The sequence below is a fragment of the Rhinopithecus bieti genome, unplaced genomic scaffold, assembly GCF_001698545.2.
Source record: "Rhinopithecus bieti isolate Rb0 unplaced genomic scaffold, ASM169854v2 scaffold_20129, whole genome shotgun sequence".
Taxonomy (NCBI): Eukaryota; Metazoa; Chordata; class Mammalia; order Primates; family Cercopithecidae; genus Rhinopithecus; species Rhinopithecus bieti.
In genome coordinates, this window is record NW_016809657.1 from 797,863 (window position 1) to 818,676 (window position 20,814).

Consider the following 20,814-nt stretch of genomic DNA (forward strand, 5'->3'; position numbering starts at 1 on the left):
TCAGAAGTTCGAGACCAGCCTGGACAACATGGTGAAACCCCATCTCTGTTAAAAATTCAAAATTTAGCCGGGAGTGGTGGCAGGCACCTGTAATCCCAGCTACTAGGGAGGCTGAGGCAGAAGAATTGCTTGAACCTGGGAGGCGGAGGTTGCAGTTAGCCGAGATCACACCACTGCACTCCAGCCTGGGCGACAAGAGCAAAACTCTGTCTCAAAAAAACCCAAAAAACAAAAATCAAAAAACAGCTCCTTCTAAAATCCCAAATGATGAACCAGACCTGGTAAAAACAAAACTTTGTGAGACACCATCGCCACCTTGTGTTCAACAGCTTTCATTACATCCATATTTATTGCAAATGATCACACGTGGGATTCTCAACAATTACAGAATATAGCTTTATTTATAGAATCTTACAAATAAAACATTTACAGTCCACATAAGTTAATTTTCCTTTCTAATTTCTTCTCATAACACCTGAGTTATTTTAAAAAAATACTGTGATGGAATTGCAGAACTGTAAAGGGAAATATGAACAATAAAATCCTAACCTCTCTTGCAAAAATCAGACTTTTTTTTTGAAGCAGATGCCCAGCATATTGCTATCTCTTTGGAAGAGGACTTACTATAATCAGATCTTACGCTACCCAAACAGGGAAGCCACCTTTTTAAAACCCAAGGTTAAGGACCAGTGAAGAATCGCTCCCATTTGACACTAGACACAAAATACCTTTGGGGGCAAAGACAGGGGCAAGCTGTGTGCCAGTGATGAGGTGAGAAGGAGCGGAACCCCTGTCCCTGCCTCACTGTTCCTGCACGTGACATACACTTTCCTTGCTTATTTATTAATAGGAGCTGGTGCATCTGGAAAACAAGGTTGAAGCTGCTAATGCCAGGGGTGAAAAAGTCCTCCCACTGACTTGCTACTCCTTAGACTTCTAATATGTACAAATGCTTGAAACAGCAAATTCAACACCTAAAAATCGAAAGAAATTGCCAGTTTTTGACTCATGGGGCAAAGCTGTTGCCACAATCAGTGGCAACTCAAGTCAGACGATGTGAGTGTCTCCACCCCTCCCAAGCTCCGACTAGGACTGACCTCTGTGCCAATTACAGTTTAAAGAGGATTTCCCTTTGAGGCAGCTGTCTATGGAAGGAAATTCCTTAAGGTAATATAGGTGTGCACAAAAAGGGAAAAAAACCCTATTTCATATTTCAATTTGTTAAAATTATAGTTTTGAGCTCCTCTCCTAAACTAGAAATCCACTAACTCTAACTTAGTATTCTACTCCAAGACAAAGGGTAGTATGTTTAAGGAATGACAGGATCTATCGGGAATGCTAAAATTATAAATTTAATACATCAATGCAAGTTAGGTTAAAGCAAAATCTTCCAGAGTCTTCAACTTTGAGTTATTTTCTGCTAGCTCCTGAAAAGCAGCTTGAGAAAAATAAATCAGAAAAGACGAAGAACCATTTTAAAACAACAATAATAATGACAATATAAAAAGTTAGATTCCGACATTCAAGGAATTGGTTCTTTGGTAAAACTGGACCATAATCGTACCAGGAAATCAGTCCTGATATTTAATCTAGAATCTCCATCACTGAAATTCTCCCTCTTCAGCGTATTCTTAAATGTACCGAAGCCAACAGGCAAGATAAAAACAAAACTTAAAAAAAAAGAATCACCAGCAGTTTTCCTGCTCATGTTCTTTTCAAGAATATTCCTGGTTTGAGAGATGTCTCCCAAGAAGAGAAAACAAAATGGATGCTGCTTGTGATTACTGAGAGTGGACAGTTTTTCTATGTAAGAGAAAAGCTCAGGCATTGCTAGTGAACCAGTACTCCTGTCAGCCATGCACATGAATCAGTTCGCAAACATGGCCCCTGGACTCCAACTGCGGGCACCACTAAGAAAGGCTTCTGGAGAGACAGGCTCCCCAAAGTGGCTAAAGAATCTCACATTATCAATATGATAATAATAAATCAATTCACCTAGTGAACCTGGAGATGAGCTCCCCTTGAAGCCAGAGCTTGGAGGCAAGGGCTCCACAGTGCCTGAGGCTGGCCTATAGTTTTGCAGACAAGTATTTCCATCCATTTTCTGGAGAGAGTTAGAGCAATTCATATTCAATTCAATACAGGATTCGACTTTTTTGCAAGGAAGCAGTAACCTAGACGGGTCATTGAAAACCCATCTGCAGCAGAATCATTAGGCCCACCATTCAGCAAACATCTGCGATGCCCTAAGTGAAGTTTGTGACCTTATGTTTCAGAGACCCCCTGTTAGTCATGCTTTGATTTATGGAAGCAGTAAATCCTAAATTTTGCCTGCACTGATTCCATTTCTGATTATCCTTGTCTAAGTACAGCATCAATGGCACCCCAGTTCTACAACTCAGCTTGCCACTCTGCAGACATCTCAGCTGGGGGGGGAGGATAGTTTGTGCAGTCTCCCCTCTATCTAACACATAGGTCTCAAATGTGCTCAGAATGTGCTTCTAGGGAGGCAGCTACAAAGTCTCTTAGAAGATGGCAGTGGGGAAGACGAGGTAAAAATCACAGCCAAACCAACTGTTTTCTTGCAGACAGCCCGAGCCTCCATTCTGTCAGTTGTTAACCTGAAAGAGTGGGTCCAGGCAGCCACACCGCCACGTTAGCTCACTTGGACAGCCATGAAACACCAGGTGCTGTTACAAAATCAATACCCAGCATCTCAGTAGGAACAAGTGAGCATCCTGACAAGACACACAACAGCGATTTGACTTCCTCTCCCATTCAGGATGAACCTTGCCTCGCCTCTCACCCTGCTCCTGTGTTCTGACTTCAGGTTCTCTTTGAGAGAAGTAATAGGCAATTAAACAGACTTTGAAAAAATGGGAAGGCTTCCCGTCTCCTGTCTCTTCTGTTGGCCAGCTGGAGGTCCAAGGTGCCCAGTTAGAGTCATGGGCCCTACACTATGGAATCAACTCTTGATATTTCTAGCCAAGTTCTAACCACTGGCTTAGTTTTGCATTGTTGGGTAAAGGATTCAAAACCTGGCAGCACTGGTTCCAAGAGGAGGCCAAGGTAATCAGAGAAAAAAGTCAGGCTTGTCTTGTAAGCTGCATTCAGGTTCCAGAGTCACTGAGAGAAAAGGTGAGAAGAGGGCAAGAGGCACTAGCTAGAGACTGGTTACCAGAGCAGCTTATTCCTAGGATAGAGCATTTTACAAATGGCTGACATTTGAACGCAGGAATACAGTCTGTGTCAGTTTTTCATAGAATGGTCTCTTCCATGGTGCATTGTGGATGGTGAGTCCTCGGGCTGGCGATCAGGTAGCCCAGGGCCCGACCTCCAGTCCCACAGGCTCTTGGCAGGGCCCTAACCAATCTGGATCTGTCCTGAATACATGGTGAGGACCACCATGATGGTGAATCCAGTCAGGAGGCCCAGGTTCTGGATGACGAATGGAATCAAGATGCTGCCCTTCCTTTCATCCTCTTGACAGACCTCATTCATCTCAGGGAACTGGGAAAGAAGCAAGAAACAACACAGCTGCAATTCCTTGCTTAATCTTGTAAGTCCAGGGCAATACAGTGATGGAGATACAGATCAGGCTGGTTGACAAACAAAATTAACAGGGCCGGGTGCAGTGGTTCACCAGAGGTCAGGAGTTCGAGACCATCCTCACCAACATGGTGAAACCCTGTCTCTACTAAAAATATAAAAATTAGCTGGGCGTGGTGGCGCAGGCCTGCAGTCCCAGCTACTTGGGAGGCTGAGGCAGGAGAATCGCTTGAACCCGGAAGACAGAGGCTATAGCGAGTGGAGATCATGCCACTGCATTCCTGCCTGGGCAACAGAGCGAGACTCCATCTCAAAAACAAAACAAAACAAAACAAACAAACAAAATTAACAATAGCAGGTGCCATGTCTTTATAACGATCCAGGTAACACAAAGTACTCAACGTGTATGTGGCTCTGGATGAGTTGAGAGGCTGGCTAAAAATAAATATAAATATACTCTGATAAAAAAATAAACTTTTTATTATAGACTTCCCCCCCTCCACCGTTTTTGAGACAGGGTCTTGCTCTGTTGCCCAGGCTCGAGTGCAGTGGTGTGCTCATAGCTCCCTGCAGCCTCGAACTCCTGGGCTCAAGCAATTGTCCCACTTTAGCCTCCTGAGTAGCTCCACAGGTGCCTGCCACCATGCCTGGCCTTATTGTGGACTTTAAACACTTGAAGAGGTCTTTTTGTTACCAAGATGTTATTAACAGGCTAGATGCAGTGGCTCACACCTATAATCCCAGCACTTTAAGAGATGGGAGGATCCCTTGAGGCCAGAAGTTCAAGAGCAGCCTAGGCAACATGGAGACCCCATTCTATAACAGTTCAAAAAATTAGCTGGGCATGGTGGCTGGAGCCTGTAGTCCTAGCTGCTTGGGAGACGGAGGGAGGAGGATCACTTCAGCTCTGGAGTTCAAGGTTGCAGTGACCTATGGTCATGCGACTGCACTGCAGGCTGGGTGAGTGACGCTCTGTCTAAAAAAAAAATTAGGCCGGGCGCAGTGGCTCACACCTGTAATCCCAGCACTTTGGGAGGCTGAGGTGGGTGGATCACAAGGTCAGGAGATCGAGACCATCCTGGCTAACACAGTGAAACCCCGTCTCTACTAGAAAAAAAAAATACAAAAAATCAGCTGGGCGTGGTAGCAGGCACCTGTAGTCCCAGCTACTCGGGAGGCTGAGTCAGGAGAATGGCGTGCACCTGGGAGGCGGAGCTTGCAGTGAGCCAAGATCGCACCACTGCACTCCAGCCTGGGTGACAGAGCGAGACTCCGTCTCAAAAAAAAAATAAAATAAAAATAAAAATTGGCCCCGGGCGGGGGCCGGTGGCTCCAAGCCTGTAATCCAGCACATTTGGGGGGAGGCCTGAGACGGGCGGATTCACGAGGTCAGGAAGATCGAGACCATCCTGGCTAACACGGTGAAACGACGTCTCTACTAAAAATACAAAACTAGGCCCCGGGCCCGAGGTGGTGCGGGCGCCTGTAGTCCCCAGCTACTCCCGGTGAGCCTGAGGCAGAGAATGGCGTGAACCCCGGGAGGCGGAGCGTTGCAGTGAGCTGAGATCTGGCCCAGCCTGCACTCCCCAGTCCGGGCGACCAGAGGCGAGCTCGCCTCAAAAAATAAATAAATAAAAAATACAATAAATAAATAAAAATAAAAATTAAAGACAAAGACATGTCCAATGCATTGAGATAAGAAAAGAAACAAACCAAAGTATTGCCGTTATTGTTTCGGGGTAGTTTTCTTTCCTTCCTTCTGTCTCTTATCTATATACAGCTATTCCATAATAAGTAATAAAGACCATAGATTGATTATCATCATTTTCTTTAATGACATATGCAAACAAAAACATAAACTTTTCCTCCTTTAAAATCTAATGCCCTCTTAAAAACCACTGAATGGCAGGTACACCTTAAACAGACAAACTTTGTGGTATGTGAAAGAAAGCTAAGAAAGCTGTTATTAAAAACTAACTATCAGCCATGTGCAGTGGTTCATGCCCGTAATCCCAGCACTTTGGGAGGCCGACGCGGGTGGATCACCTGAGGCTGGGAGTTCGAGACTAGCCTGGCCAATATGGTGAAACCCCATCTCTACTAAAAATACAACAATTAGCCAGGCATGGTGGTGCACGTCTATAATCCCAGATACTCAGGAGGCTGAGGCAGGTGAATCACTTGAACCCGGGAGGCAGAGGTTGCAGTGAGCTGAGATCACGCCACTGCACTCCAGCCTGGGAGACTGAGTGAGACTCCGTCTCAAAAAATACAAATAAAAACTACCTACCTAACGCCCCCTTAGTTGCCCTCCCATCCAATGAACTGTGGAACACTTACCATATCAGCCAGAGAAATATACAAGAACATTCCTCCAGCCAGTGCAAAAATCCAGTTGGCAGAGAAGTGGCTGCCGGCCAGGATGCCAAAGGCCAGACCCAGGTAGCAGCAGCAGGCAGAAAGGAAGTTGAAGAAGAGAGCCTGTTGGATGCTCATCCCAGCGTTGAGCAGGATGACAAAGTCTCCTACAGCAGGGAGAACGAAAAGAGGAGGGACGATGAAAGAAGAGTCAGATGGACATGGGGATGCACACCTGTCAGCCCAGCTACTCGGGAGGCTCAGGTGGGAGGATCGTTTGAGCTCAGGAGTTTGAATCCAGCCTGGCAACAGAGCGAGAGCCAGTCATACAAGGTCTTGGGAGACAGCGTGCACTGATGACATCAGACTGCTAAAAGTGTGGGTGAAAAAAATCAAGACAGCCCTAGACTCAAGACTGAAGGAAGAAGACAGGCCCTTGAACTTCCTGTTCAAGACCTGTCTCCATTTACCAAACTGGCCGTATACCCAGCCTAGAGGCTGAAAATCTTTCCCAGGATTTTAAAAATAGATGACCAGCTGGCACTGGCCTCCTCATTTCTCTCTGGATTCATGGTGAAACAGAAGGAACCCCCTTCCTCACGACTACCATGGAAACAAAATCAAGACTGCGAGAAGTGAAGTGTCGAGACTGCGAGAAGTTAAGTGATTTGCCCAAAGTCACAAGTCAATATATGGCAAAGCCAGAACTCGACCCTAAGTTGTCCCTAAAGCCTCTGGAGTAATTACTGGCTTTTTACACTCTCCCTCTGATCAAACTAAGCCCCTCCTACCTCCTGGTTCATCCACCTGCAAGATTAACAGGCTAGGAGAGAGAGCCTTTACTGAGTGCTCAGAATAGCACCTGGCACATGGGAAGTCCCTCTCACCCTTTGTTTTCCTTTAATCCTCACTATCATTCTAAACCTGCCTCCCGTGTTCAATTCTTATTAACCCCACTGTATACGTGAGAACTGAGCCACTGCATATGGGGCTAACAGGAAACAAACACCCCTATAAAAACCCCATCATTTTAAATTATCTATTAAATTGTTAAGAAATGGTGATTAGGCCAGGTGCGGTGGCTCATGCCTGTAATCCCAGGACTTTGGGAGGCTGAGGCGGGCAGATCATGAGGTCAGGAGCTCAAGACCAGCCTGGCCAACACAGTGAAACCCCATCTCTACTAAAAATACAAAAAAAAAAAAAAAATTAGCGGGGCGTGCTGGCGGGCGCCTGTAGTCCCAGCTACTTGGGAGGCTGAGGCAGGAGAATCGCTTGAACCTGGGAGGCGGAGCTTGCAGTGAGCAGAGATCGTGCCACTGCACTCCAGCCTGGGCGAGAGTGCGAGACTCCATCTGCCAAAAAAAAAAAAAAAAAAAAAAAAAAAAGGAACGGTGATTAGGGTCCATGAAGCTTTGGGAGCGTGTTAATCAGCTACAATAAGCACTGTGAAGACAGGGAGACGGGAGCAAGGAACTGGCCACAGGAAGAGGGCCTGCACGACCACCCGAGGGAGCACCTGTGGAACAGGGGACGCACACTTACCCAGCTCATGTGGGAACTCCTCACAGAGGATGGCCACCGAGGTGCTGATGCCTTGGAAAACCGACACAGTGAAGGAAGCACCAATGGCCAGGCCGTCGATGAAATTGTGGAGGCCGTCGCTCAGAGTGATCATCCAGGCCAGAGTGCCGATGTCAGAGTAGCGGACACCTTTCAGCCAGTAGCAAGCACTCTGGGAAGCCTGCAGGTCCTAGGAGAAAGCACACCCACGGGGCCCGCAGAGTCAAAGGCTGGACTGCGTGCCCTCAAGGTAAGCCTGAGCTGACCTCTTAGAGGCTCCACCAAGCAGCTGGTGGCCCACTGACCTGCACAGAGAGCGAGCCCACAATGACCTTCTCGTCCACCACGGGCGCCTTGCCGTCCAGCTCGCTGTTGCAGTGCTGAGGAATCATGTGGTCCAGGTCCCCGTTCTGCAGCTTCTCCATCACCCCCTCTTCCTGGTCCTTCTTGGAGGGAAGTGTCTCAGAGGCATAATGGCTATGTCCGTGATGATGCTGGAGGGGCGACAGGGAGGGATCAGCATGACATTCACCAAAACCACAAACCTGACTAAGCACATGCTCCGAGGAAGCGCTTCACACACTGGAAGACCTCAGCCCTACCATCAAAGAGGACACAAGCAGGTCACGTGCCCAGAAACGTAGCAAAAGCTGTTATATAAAGCCATGGTCCGGCACGGTGGCTCACACCTGTAATCCCAGCACTGTGGGAGGCTGAGGTGGGAGGACTGCTTGAGCTGAGGAGTTTGAGAGCAGCCTGGGCAATGAAGTGAGACCCTGTTTCTAATATCTATATATAAAGCTGCACCAAGTGCGAAGGACCTGGTGTCAGACAGATATCAAAGCTGTCTCCTTGGGGTACATGCTTATTCCAGCAAGGCAGCTACTGCTCAAATATTTAGAGCTCCTCTTTTGCAATGGCTAATCTCAACTCAATTCGGCAGCTATTTAGGGAGTAACTGCGTGCCAGCCACTAAAGATATCTTTTTGAAACTGTACTATAATAGTCCTGCTTCTCTGCAGCCTCATACTTCATACAGAATGAATGCATGTTATCAAGCTCTTCTCCCCATCCTGTAAAGATACCAATATATTAAGAAAATAATCTAGAACAACACAAAGCCGATAAACTACTGCTTAGTAGAAGGCACCCTGGCCAGATCTAGTTTCTGGTCTGGCCTCACTTCTGGCCAGATATCCTCAGGAGGTGAAATGGGATTGTCTCCTCAAGAAATTCGAGTTTCATGAAATTTGTGATATTGGGCTAAGACCGTCACCACCACCAGCACAATACCTCGACACTTTTTGAGATGGGTGCTTTCCCTACAAGAGCTTTCTTCAGCAACAGTTGAGCCTCACCTCATTTTTCTGCTTAAGAAGAATCTTCAAGATCTTCTCTGTGAAAAGAAAAGATAAAACCCCGAACACCACCGCAGACTTGGAGACATAATAATCTTCCAGAGGGTTGAAACCAAAAGCCTGTGGACCCAGGAAAAGAAAATGAGTTTTAAAGAAAATAAAGCATCTTTACTGGTCCCCCTCTTTACTGGTCTTATCTCTTAACTACTTCCTTGACTCTAGGAAAGGAGAGAGGCATACTGGAGTAACTCTGCCATCTACCCATCCTCTTTCCAGCAAAAATCTAGTCCTTGGTGTTTCCCGGATGTGACAACACTAAACCTGCCAGGTTCTTCTCCAGCTTATTTGCTGATGCAAAAGACTGATCATCTGTAGAATTTTAATCCCAGAAAGAGAAACCTCCAATATGGTTTTCCACTTTTGATTTCTCTGGGTGCTTGGCTATGAAGGCATTCACTGCCAGCAGATGTCATACTGAAGGAGCAGACACTTGTATTTATTTTCATCTTATCTAGTGTTCCTGGCTGACCTGCCTGTAAACACAAAAGGAGATGGCGTAATTATACTTTCTAAAACGGGAAACCCATTTCCCAGTTAAATAATAAGAACTGCAGCATATTCCTGACCGCAGACTCCCCCGTGACCACAGAACCAAGAAAGCGGACTGTGTTATTGCGAGCGTCAGTTTTTGGGTTTTGTTTTGAGTCCTTTCTGAAATTGTCACTTATCAAAAAGGGAGGGGAGAATCCACTGGGAAGAGGACAGAAGGAGAAATCAAGAGAATTCTGTCCTAGGTTACGCTCCTGATTTATGGTAGGTTCTTGTGAACATGTCTAATGACCTGGCCAGGCACGCTGGCTCATGCACTTTAGAGGACTGAGGTGGGTGGATCACTTGAAGCCAGGAGTTTTGAGGTCAGCCTGGCCAACATGGTGAAACCCCATCTCTACTAAAAAAAAAAAATGCAAAAATTATCTGGCCCTGGTGGCATACTTATAATCCCAGCTACTAGGGAGGCTGAGGCAGGAGAATGGCTTGAACCCAGAAAGCAGAGATCACAGTGAGCCAAGATCACACCACTGTACTCCAGCCTGGGTGACAGAGTGAGACTCCGTCTCAAAAACAAAAACAAAAAGTACGGGGCCGGGCGCGGTGGCTCAAGCCTGTAATCCCAGCACTTTGGGAGGCTGAGACGGGCGGATCACGAGGTCAGGAGATTGAGACCATCCTGGCTAACACGGTGAAACCCTGTTTCTACTAAAAAATACAAAAAACTAGCCGGGCGAGGTGGCGGGCGCCTGTAGTCCCAGCTACTCGGGAGGCTGAGGCAGGAGAATGGCATAAACCTGGGAGGCGGAGCTTGCAGTGAGCTGAGATCTGGCCACTGCACTCCAGCCCGGATGACAGAGCAAGACTCCGTCTCAAAAAAAAAAAAAACCAGTATGTAACGACTTGCTCCTATTTTATTGTTAAAATTTTTTGTGGGTACATGGGAGGTATATATATTTACAGTTGTTCCTCTGTTTTCTGATTGGCCTTGAATAAACTCTAGCCCTCTCATGAATTGATCAAAATAAAAGTTGATCCCAACTTCAAGGAACTCTGGGCTGTTTGTTGCCTTTCTGTTTTAAAGGGGCCAAATCCAATCACTACCCTCCAGGGAAACAACACTTTCGTGTTTACTTTCCAGGGGAGTCAAATCATCTTGGGGGAAAAGTGAAGTGAAAACAGGCAACTAACACCTCTCTGCAAAAAGCCACAAAGGATGGTGAATACAGAACCACAAGATGAGCTTCAGAAATCCCAAAAGCTGGGTTCTCGGCTCAGAGATATGCACTCTGGTGCAGGTCAGATTCCAATGGGGTGAAACGTTACTTGTTTATCGATGCCATGGATTTAATCTAAGGATCCACTAGGAGGGAGCCAACTGACATTTTACAAAACACCAAGTGCTGTAAGAGGCACATGCAGTCATCTCTGCTTCAACTGAGGTGCTGTCCAGGCTTGCGAGATCACCCACAAGGGAGACGTCCTGCGCTTATTGTAATTAATGGGTCTGCTGAGGGGATTACACCAAATTAGGTGAACCATCAGTGCCTTCTTCTTTTGTGGCAAGTTTTCTCATGAACTTATCAGACAAAGGTACCGTCAAGGTATATAAAACCAGAGAGTGTTTGACTTGCATTGCCTTTGCCCCAAAACTCCCTATGGACAATCTTTTTACTGAGACCTATGGGTTCTGATGATATAGGGGTTTGTTTGTTTTGAGACCGAGTCTTACTCTGTCACCCAGGCTGGAGTGCAGTGGTGTGATCTCGGGTTACTGCAAACTCCATCTCCTGGGTTCAAGTGATTCTTATGCCTCCCGAATAGCTGGGATTACAGGCGTGCGCCACCATGCCTGGCTAATTTTTGTATTTTTAGTACAGACGGGGTTTCACCATGTTGGCCAGGCTGGTCTTGAACTCCTGACCTCAAATCATCCACCTGCCTCAGCCTCCCAAAGTGCTGAGAAAATAGGCGTGAGGCACTGCGCCCGGCTGATGATGTGTTTTAAACTTTTCTGTACCCAAAGCCTCAATCTGAGCACCATAACTGAGCCAGAGTGAGCTCGCTACACTGCATCTTTTCACCCGGCATCAGACTGCACTTTCCGCACCAGGCACTCAGTGCTGCCAAAAACACTCGTTCCACCCTCACAGCATCGTCCTGAGGCCGGTCTATTGCTCTCCCCATTTCACATCTGAAGAAACAGGCACTGTGAGGTCAGTGGCGTGTCTAGTTACAGAACCTACTGATAACAGAGCTGAGATTTGAACCCAGCTCTTCTGCCTATGCTAGGCTCCCTCTCCTAGCTCACGCCTAAGTTCTAGCTTCACTTTCCAAAAGGAAAGGGCCTCCAGGTGCCCTCTCTATGCCTTCTATCCAAACGGAGGTCCTCCCACTGTGCCCGCTGGCGTGCTCCGGGGTGAAGGCCCTGGCTTGCCATACCTCCGGGATGAGCTGGAAGAGGGCGTTGGAGTAGAGGGTTCCAATCGCCAGAGCTATGAAGTAGAGCAGCAGCCTCTTGTAAAAGGTCTTCTTCATGAAGGGCACCACGCTGGCCCCCAGGAGGGAGCAGAGGGAGATGACGGTCACACAGAGGAGACCATATCCCCACACTGCCATGCGGAGGGAGGGCCAGCCCCACCCAGGGCAGGGAGAGAAGGCACGCGCCCCATTGCACAGCAACCACCATTTAGGGGGAAGAAGGTGGAGCAGATAAGGAGGTCGCAAGGAAAAGTTTGGTGGATATTAAAGGAAAAAAAAAGAAAAATCAGAGAGAGACAAGTAGGGAGGGAGAGAGAAATAGAAAATTTGTTAGTGATTCAAATCTGATGAAATTCCCTCCAATCAGTTCAGAAGAAAGAGGAATTCAAGGTGGCCTTGGAATCCTGTGACTTCTGCCCCTGTGGCCACTGGTGGCCCCAAATCATTCCTGCCAGTGGTGTGACTGGCAGGGCAGGGTGCTGCCTTGTCACACACCCGAGGTCTGCCCAGGCCTATCACAGAGGCTGTCCAGGACAGACTTTGGACTCGAGGGCTCTCTTTATAGGACATACAGGCAGGTGGAAAGAGGCTGATCACTCTGCTGCTGTGTTTGCTTCTACATGTCCATTTCATATAGCGCAGGGTCAGGTGACACCATGACCACTTGGTTTGCTTTGTGCGAGATACAACCTAGGCAGATGTGCAGGGCAGAAGGGATAGAGAACGATTAATGAATGCCCAATGCCCATAAAATTCAGTGTCTTCACCTATCAACTTCCTTGCTCATTTCCATGTGCTCTGAGAGGGGCTGAAACATAGAGAACAGAGTTCCAGGAACACCTTGTCACAAAAATATCTCCTTGAACATTTCCCAGTGTGACACTCCATCCAGGCCCAAAAGAGGGTAAGACAGAACCAGACCAGGATGAGACACTCCCTGGCAGGCCACAGGGGCAGAGCACACACAATTAACTGTATTTCCATTCCAGTAGGTCACAAGGCACTTCATTTCAAATCTTTAAAAAATTAACATATTCCATTGCTGAAGCTGAAAAAATAGCCCAAGTTGAGGCCTCCCCTGCAGAGTGCTGTCAGATCCATGCAGAATTTTGAGATGGCACTAAGATGGTTCACATTCAACCAGGAAGAACCGGCAAGGCATGGCATCCCATCTGCTGTCTTTTCTGGGTGAGTCTTTTGACTCAGAAAGCCTGGGAAGCGGCTGACATGGGATCTTTGTGAAGGACAGTGTCCACCACTCCCTAATGGGGTCAACCACGCATCTGTGTATCCTCACCCCCGACAGCAGCATCCCTGCCTGAGCTACAAAAGTGGGCAGACTGTCAACTTGGGTCTTATTTTTATAGCTCCTCTGTGATAACAATTAAACAACAAAATTAACATTTCAAAACAGTCAAGTCAAGGTACCAGGAAGTCAGTCCTTTCAGGAAAAAGTCAAGATGCAAGGTACCAAGGACGGAGAGCCCCTTCCATTTATCTTGTCATTTTAATTTTGTTTGGTCTTAGTCTTTGTTCTATGTTTGGCTCTCTATGCTGGAAATGATGGCCTGCTCAAAATTAAAGAACACTCGCTTTTTAGGCCAATTCTACATATCAGTTGGTAACCTCTTTTCCTTCCATCTCATTCCAGGTGGATAAGCTCTTAGTGCCCAGACCTGAGTCCTGCCAGGATTTCTCCTTAGAACAGAGCGAGTACTTAGCACCAAAGGCATGGATGGCAGCTGATAACCGCAGCTTTCCTTTGATGCCCTATGTATGGGGCTTAGGAAAGGAGAGGAGACAGTCAGGTCCCCAGGAGGAGGGAAAATTGGAAGAACCTTGCATCTGACAGCACCTGCAGAGGCCAGAGGAGTGAGACGTGGGCCCTGAGATCCAGAGTTAGAAGTTGTTTGTGGCTTTGATACGAGGGACAGGTTCATTTCTCAGGTGGCAGTCACTGGGTGCCCTGGAGCCCAGGGTAGGGGAGGAATTGATTGGCTCAGCTGCACCACCCCAGGGAAAGAGGACGCGCACGTTTCTGTTCTACTGCACCTCTGGGATGAGCTGGAATAGCGCATTAGACAGCAGCGTTCCAATGGACAGGGCGATGAAGTAAGTGAGCACACGGCTGAAAAACGCTTTCTCCGTGCAGGGCAGGACGAGGACTCCCAGGAGAGAGGCCAGGTTAATCAGTGAGACACTGAGAAAACCAAAGCCCCACACTGTGGAGGAACAAGAACAGACGAGGGCCTCTATTACTGAGGGTGAGGACATTCCTGCTGTCTAGGACGGGCCTGTTCTGAATTCAGGTGTGATGGGGGCAGACCGAGATCCACCAACCAGCCCATCAGTAAACATTCGCTGAGTCCATCTCTCGCCAGATGCTGTGGAGAAGCCTACGGCAACTATCAAAATTGCTATCCAAAAGAAACACCTTTTCCATGGAGAGACAGATGCAAACAGCATGGAAGCTTAAATACCATACAAGTAGGCCAGGCACGGTGGCGCATGCCTGTAATCCCAGCACTTTGGGAGGCTGAGGCAGGTGGATCACCTGAGGTCAGGAGTTCAAGACCAGCCTGACTAATGTAGTGAAACCCCGTCTCTACTAAATACAAAAAAATTAGCCGGGCGTGGTGGCACATACCTGAAATCTCAGCTACTCAGGAGGCTGAGGCAGGAGAATCGCTTGAACCCAGGAGGCGGAGATTGCAGTGAGCTGAGATTGCACCACTGCACTCCAGCCTGGGCAACAAGAACGAAAGTCCATCTCAAAACAAACAAAAAACAAGAAAAAGCCATATAAGTAAATAATGACAGCAGAAAACAGTGACTTGTAGTAACACAGACAATATATTCCAGGTGCCAAGAGTCAGGCAGCACACACCGGCCCTATGGGGCTTAGGGCTATCAGGGTGTACATTCACAGCTCATGGCAATCCCACTGTGGCTGGATCAGGAATACCGGGATAGGGAGGGGAAGAAGGATTCAGGGCTGAAAGCAGCCTCCGGGAGGTCTTAAAGGTAAAACTATAAAACCAAAGTAAGCCAGGTATGGTGGCTCATGCCTGTGACCCGAGCACTTTGGGAGGCCGAGGCAGGAGGATCATTCAAGCCCAGGAGTTTGAGACCAGCCTGGGTAACATAGTGAGACCCCGTCTCTACAAAAAACTTAAAATTAGCTGGCCATGGCGGTGCACATCTGTAGTCCCAGCTACTCAGGAGGCTGAGGCAGGAGGGTCGCTTTAGGCCAGAAGGTCGAGGCTGTAGTGAGCTATGATTGCACCACTGGACTCCAGCCTTGGAGACAGAGCGACATCCTACCTCAAAAAAAAAAAAAAAAAAAAAAAAAAAAAAAAAAAGATTAAAACACCAAAGGGTTGGGCCCCTGTGGTTCAACATAAAACAAAAGTGGACCAAAAGGCATCCATAGGCTGCTCAAAAGTCCAATGCTCTGAACATTCGCCAGCTACAGCCCAGGAGTCTAGGCCATCCTTGCAAATACAAAAATTATCCATCCAATCATCGCTCCCCCTCCTGACACTGACAACCTCATCCTGGTCATCACTAGTGAGGCATTCAGTGAGGAGCAGCAGCAGCTCAGCCCGTGAGCCCAGGGCGAGCTGGGAGATGGGCTCCTGCCTTCCCGGCCTGGCTCACCTTCGACAGCGCTCGGCCGCCCCTCCTCCGTCTGCTCATTCTCCTCGTTTTCCTGGTTCTCCGAGGTGCAAGCCCGGGAATCCAGCTGCTGGAGGATGGTGGGGCAGAACTCCTGGAGCTCGCTGCTCCCAATCCGCGACTGCTCGCTGAAATTGTGGGCAGCGAAGAGGTCTCCAGAACTAAAGCACTGAAACACAGGAAGGGCAGGAAGCCGCTTAGACCCCAAAGGTCAGGCCTTGCCCCGCTAAACAGCAACCTACTCAGCCTTCCCAGAGGAAAAAAAGAAGACAGAAATGTCCAAATTTCAGGGAATTTGTAGATTCATCTAGTCTAGGGATGAGGGCAAGGTGTTCCCTAAACTTAAAAAACTAGTAACTAATCCTTATGGCTCAGCCAGCCAGGAAAGTTACACATCATAAGTACAACTATCGGTAAATGAGTGCCTGAGAAACTTTGGGAATGACAAGATTCCAATCATTGTCACCAAAGTGGCCGGGCATGGTGGCTAACACTGTAATCCCAGCACTTTGGAAGGCCAAGGCAGGAGGATCACTTGAGGACAGAAATTGGAGGCCAGCCTGGGCAACATGAGACCCCTTCTTTACAAAAAGTTGAAAAATCAGCAAAGTGTGGCAGCACATACCTGTGGTCTCAACTACCAAGGAGGCTGAGGCGGGGGACTGCTAGAGCCCAGGAGTTAGAGCTACAGTGAATGAGCTATGATCATGCCACTGCACTCCAGCCTGGGTGACAGAGCAACACCCTCCCTCTAAAAAAAAAGAAAAAAAAAAAAACATTGTCACTAGCGTGGTATGGTTTCTAGAAAACACCATTCTGGGGCTGGGTGCAGTGGCTCTCGCCTGTAATCCCAGCACTTTGGGAGGCTGAGATAGGCAAATCACTTGAGGTCAGGAGTTCAAAACCAGCCAGGCCAACATGGTGAAGCCCCATCGCTACTAAAAATACAAAAATTAGCCAGGTGTGGTAGCTCACGCCTGTAATCCTAGCTACTCAGGAGGCTGAGGCAGGAGAATCACTTGAACCCAGGAGGCAGAGGTTGCAGTGAGCCGAGATCACACCACTGCACTCCAGCCTGGGCAACAGAGCGAGACTCCATCCCTCACCAAAAAAAAAAAAAGAAAGAAAACACCATTCTGTGCATGTGCCTGAAGATACAAGCTTCGTACCAAATCTGGCTGCACATCACAATAGCCCAGGGCACTATTATGTTAAAATGCAGGTTCCAGCTACTTCTCTGAAGCTGAAATGTCTGAGGGTGGGGCTCTGCCAAAACTGTGATGCTGCCTGATCAGCCCCACACATCCTCAACCATAGGACTGCCGTCAGCCTGAAAGACATATATGTTCACAGAGGTTAGGGGAGGAAAACCTGAAGATTCAAAGTGGGCCGTGGCCGGCCGGCAGCCGCCACACACAGTCACCTTGGGAGGTGGCAGGTAAGCGCTTCTCACAAACCATTCCTGTGAAATCTGCAGCTCCACTTCTAACTATACTGTCTACACCAACATGCCAGGCCTCTTCTGAGTTCGGTCTCACATGGGCATATCTCTGAGAGTCAGCCCTCTCGGTGTGCTGCCAAAATAAGTGCCTGGGCCTCTAAGGCTGAGGGCTGAACTCCTGCCACCCCGAGATGCTGCTGCTATCCTGGCGGGTCCTGAGGCTCATGCAGCTGCATCACCCCGCGGGGGCACGGGGGTGTGCTCCTCTCCGGCTTAGGCGTCTGCTGTGCTCAGGTTGTTCTGCATCCACACCACGTGGTTCCCCTGTCCTTTTTTAAAATTTTTTCTTTTTGAGATGGAGTCTTGCTCTGTCACCGGGCTGGAGTGCAGTGGCATAATCGCGGCTCACTGCAACCTCTGTCTCCCGGGTTCAAGTGATTCTCCCGCCTCAGCCTCCCGAGTAGCTGGGATTACAGGTATCTGCCACCAAGCTCAGCTAATTTTTGTATTTTTAGCAGAGATGGAGTTTCACCATGTTGGCCAGGCTGGTCCCGCTCTCTTGGCCTCGTGATCCACCTGCCTCAGCCTCCCAAAGTGCTGGGGTTACAGGCATGAGCCATCGCGCTAAGCCACCCTGCCCCGCCCTGCCTTTTTTTTTTTTTTTTTTTTTTTTCTCGAGATGGAGTCTCGCTCTGTCACCCAGGCTGGAGTACAGTGGTGCGATCTTGGCTCACTGAGGCCTCCACCTCCTGGGTTCAAGTGATTCTCTCACCTCAGCCTCTGGAGTAGCTGGGATTACAGGCACCCACCACCACACCCGGCTAATTTTTGCATTTTTAGTAGAGACGGGGTTTCGCCCTGTTGGCCAGGCTAGTCTCGAACTTCTGACCTCAAGTGATCTGCCTGCCTAGGCCTCCCAAAGTGCTGGGATTACAGGCGTGAGCCAGCGCGTCCAGCACCCCCATCCATTTTATCTCCACACTACACTCATCTTTCAAGTGGCAGCTGGAGGACATCCCATGCATGAGCCTTCCCTGATGACTGCAGCATACTCATCTCCCCCTCATTTCTGCATCCTACAATTACTGTCCAACCCACAAAATGCAACACTTCATTTCAGCGCCTGCTGACTTTGTCCTCTGTTGGTTGAACTCCCCATCATGATAGTCAACTCCCTAAATATGACTCATTTTTCTCTATTTCTCGCAACACCAGCACAGGGAACAAAGTCGATATATAAAGATTTTGCTGGCTGACTTATATTTGGCTGCCACAAATAGCCCCAGAGTCTGATTAGCAGAGATGATATGGAAGAAAGAACACAGCATCCAAAGACCTGGCGTTCTAGCCCTGGTCTCTGCAGGGACTCACTGCAGGACCCTCGGTGTCCTCTCCTATAAAATGCAGATAATTTCACCTGCACCTGGAGGGACTGCGGGCTCACCCGGGATGTAATGGGCTCTGTCAATGGTAAACTCTATGAGAAATACTGTCCTAGGAGTCATGTTTTCTCAGCATTTCTAAGTCACTCAAGTGCGGTTCTGGGGAAGACTCTGGGGGCGCTGAGAACTGCACTTCCAGGCTGCCTTTTGTTTTGTTTTGAGACAGAGTCTCGCTCTGTTGCCCAGGCTGGAGTGCAATGGCTCGATCTTGGCTCACTGCAACCTCTACCTCCTGGGTTCAAGCGATTCTCCTGCCTCAGCCTCCTGCATGGCTGGGATCACAGGCACCTGCCCCCATGCCCGGCTAATTCTTGTATTTCTAGTAGAGACAGGGTTTCACCATGTTGGCCAGGCTGGTCTCGAACCTTTGACCTCAGAAAAATCCACCTGCCTTGGCCTTCCAAAGTGCTGGGCTTATAGGCGTGAGCCACCATGCCCAGCCTCAGGCTGCCTTCTGTTAAGGGCTTCAGAACACCTATGCAGGGGGTCAGAAGGTACTGCAGAAGACTCAGAATTTGCTGATTCAGACAATGGGGGAAAAAGAATCAGCCTGTCCACTCTATCAGAGACTTGCCTGCCTCATCTTACCTCTGCCACGCTGCCCTAGGCCCAACTAGACAGGGAACCCTGAGAGGCCAGAGACAGGGCTGAGCAGAGCTGCTGGCTTGCAAGGGAGCCTTACCGTGGAGAGGTTCCTGTGTCCCTGCACGTGCTGGGTGATATTACCCCGGCCCACTCCCACATCCAGGTGGTTGAGCAGGGCCTTCAGCTGCTGCAGAGTGAGGCTGTCACCCTCACCATAGCGACGCATTAGATCCTGCAGGAAGGAGGCAGCGCTGATAGCTGGCGCACCCGGGGACGAAGCGTGAGCCTCAGGGGTGGTTCTCCATAAGCCAAGCAGGGTCAGCAGGAGGCAGCTCTGGTAGGCCGGGTGCAGCAGCTTCATGGTGACTGAATAAGCCTGTGAGAGAAAAAGGCAGATGAAGCCGAGGCCTCTCCCTGTGTGCCGGCAACTGCGTCGGGCCCGTCTGCCACACACTAAACATGGTGAGGCTGACTGTCCCTCAGTCTCTGCCTCTCTGCTCCTTCTTGAATTAGCCTTTGAGAAAAACCCTTCTTTTGAAGGGACAGAATAAAACGAATAAAAGGACAAACTAAACAGGTTTGATTAGATTGAAAATTAAAAAAAAAAAAAAAAAAACAGCAATGTGGTGATTTTATTTATTTATTTATTTATTTAGAGACAGAGTTTCACTCATTGCCCAGGCTGCAGTGCAGTGGCGCAATCTTAGCTCACTATAGCCTCCGCCTCCTGGGTTCAAGTGATTCTCAGGCCTCCCGAGTAGCTGGGATTACAGGCGTCCACCACCACACTCGGCTAATTTTTTTGTATTTTTAGTAGAGACAGGATTTCATCATGTTGACCAGGCTGGTCTCAAACTCGTGACCTCAGGTGATCCACCCACTTCGGCCTCCCAAAGTGCTGGAATTACAGGCGTGAGCCACTGTGCCCAGCCAGTTACGATTTTTTAGAAGTCCTTTTAGAGGTACTGAAATAACCATGAATTTAACATCCTTATATCTGGGGTCTGCTTCAAAATAAAGGAGGGGGTATGAGCACGGGGGTGTGGATGAGACATGATCAGGCATGAGCTGACATTCACTGGAACTACGAGACAGGTAGATGGGAATTCATCAGACTCTCTGTCTAGTTTTTTGTTTTTGTTTTAGACGGTCTTTCTGTTTCCCAGGCTAAAGTACAGTGGTGCGATCTCCGCTCACTGCAACCTCTGCCTCCCAGGTTCAGGCAATTCTCCTGCCTCAGCCTTCTGAGGACCTGGGATTACAGGCGTGTGCCATCACGCCTAGCTAATTTTTGTATTTTCAGTAGAGATGGGGTTTCACCATGTTGGTCCACTGGTCTCGAACTCCTGGGCTCAAGTAATCCACCCACCTCAGCCTCCCAAAGTGCTGGGATTATAGGCGTGAGCCACTGTGCCCGGCCCTGTCTACTTTTATATATGTTTGAAATCCTCTGAAATAAAGCTATTAAAAAATAAACATCAGCTGGGCGCTGTGGCTCACACCTGTAATCCCAACACTTTGGGAGGCTGAGGTGGGTGGATCACAAGGTCAGGAGTTCAAGACCAGCTTAGCCAACATGGTGAAACCCCATCTCTACTAAAAATACAAAAAATTAGCCAGGCATGGTGGTGCACATCTGTAATCCCAGGAGGCTGAGGCAGGAGAATCACTTGAACCTGGGAGACTGAGGTTGCAGTGAGCCAAGATTGCACCATTGCACTCTAGCCTGGGTGACACAGCGAGACTCTGTCTCAAAATAAATAAATAAACAAACAAACACCATAACTAAAAGAGAACAATTACAGACTGG

At 48.4% G+C, this 20,814-nt stretch overlaps 1 protein-coding gene across 5 annotated transcripts in view; it reads right to left on the reverse strand.

Moving 5' to 3' along the window:
* Positions 1–377: 377 nt before the first annotated feature.
* The window catches only part of SLC39A14 (solute carrier family 39 member 14), a 53,178-nt gene continuing 32,741 nt past the window's right edge, over positions 378–20,814 (reverse strand). For 4 of the 5 annotated variants that reach the window (XM_017890000.1, XM_017890004.1, XM_017890003.1 and 1 more), the window contains exons 2-9: positions 19,102–19,380; positions 15,519–15,705; positions 11,820–11,989; positions 8,829–8,948; positions 7,776–7,964; positions 7,453–7,660; positions 5,890–6,074; positions 378–3,510 (exon numbers count right to left, since the gene is read on the reverse strand). In XM_017890000.1, the coding sequence (XP_017745489.1) occupies positions 3,364–3,510; positions 5,890–6,074; positions 7,453–7,660; positions 7,776–7,964; positions 8,829–8,948; positions 11,820–11,989; positions 15,519–15,705; positions 19,102–19,365 (1,470 nt within the window). In that variant the 5' untranslated portion in view covers positions 19,366–19,380 and the 3' untranslated portion in view covers positions 378–3,363. Of the gene's footprint in view, positions 3,511–5,889; positions 6,075–7,452; positions 7,661–7,775; positions 7,965–8,828; positions 8,949–11,819; positions 11,990–13,910; positions 14,081–15,518; positions 15,706–19,101; positions 19,381–20,814 lie in introns of all 5 variants that reach the window. The other variant, XM_017890001.1, reaches the window with a different exon arrangement.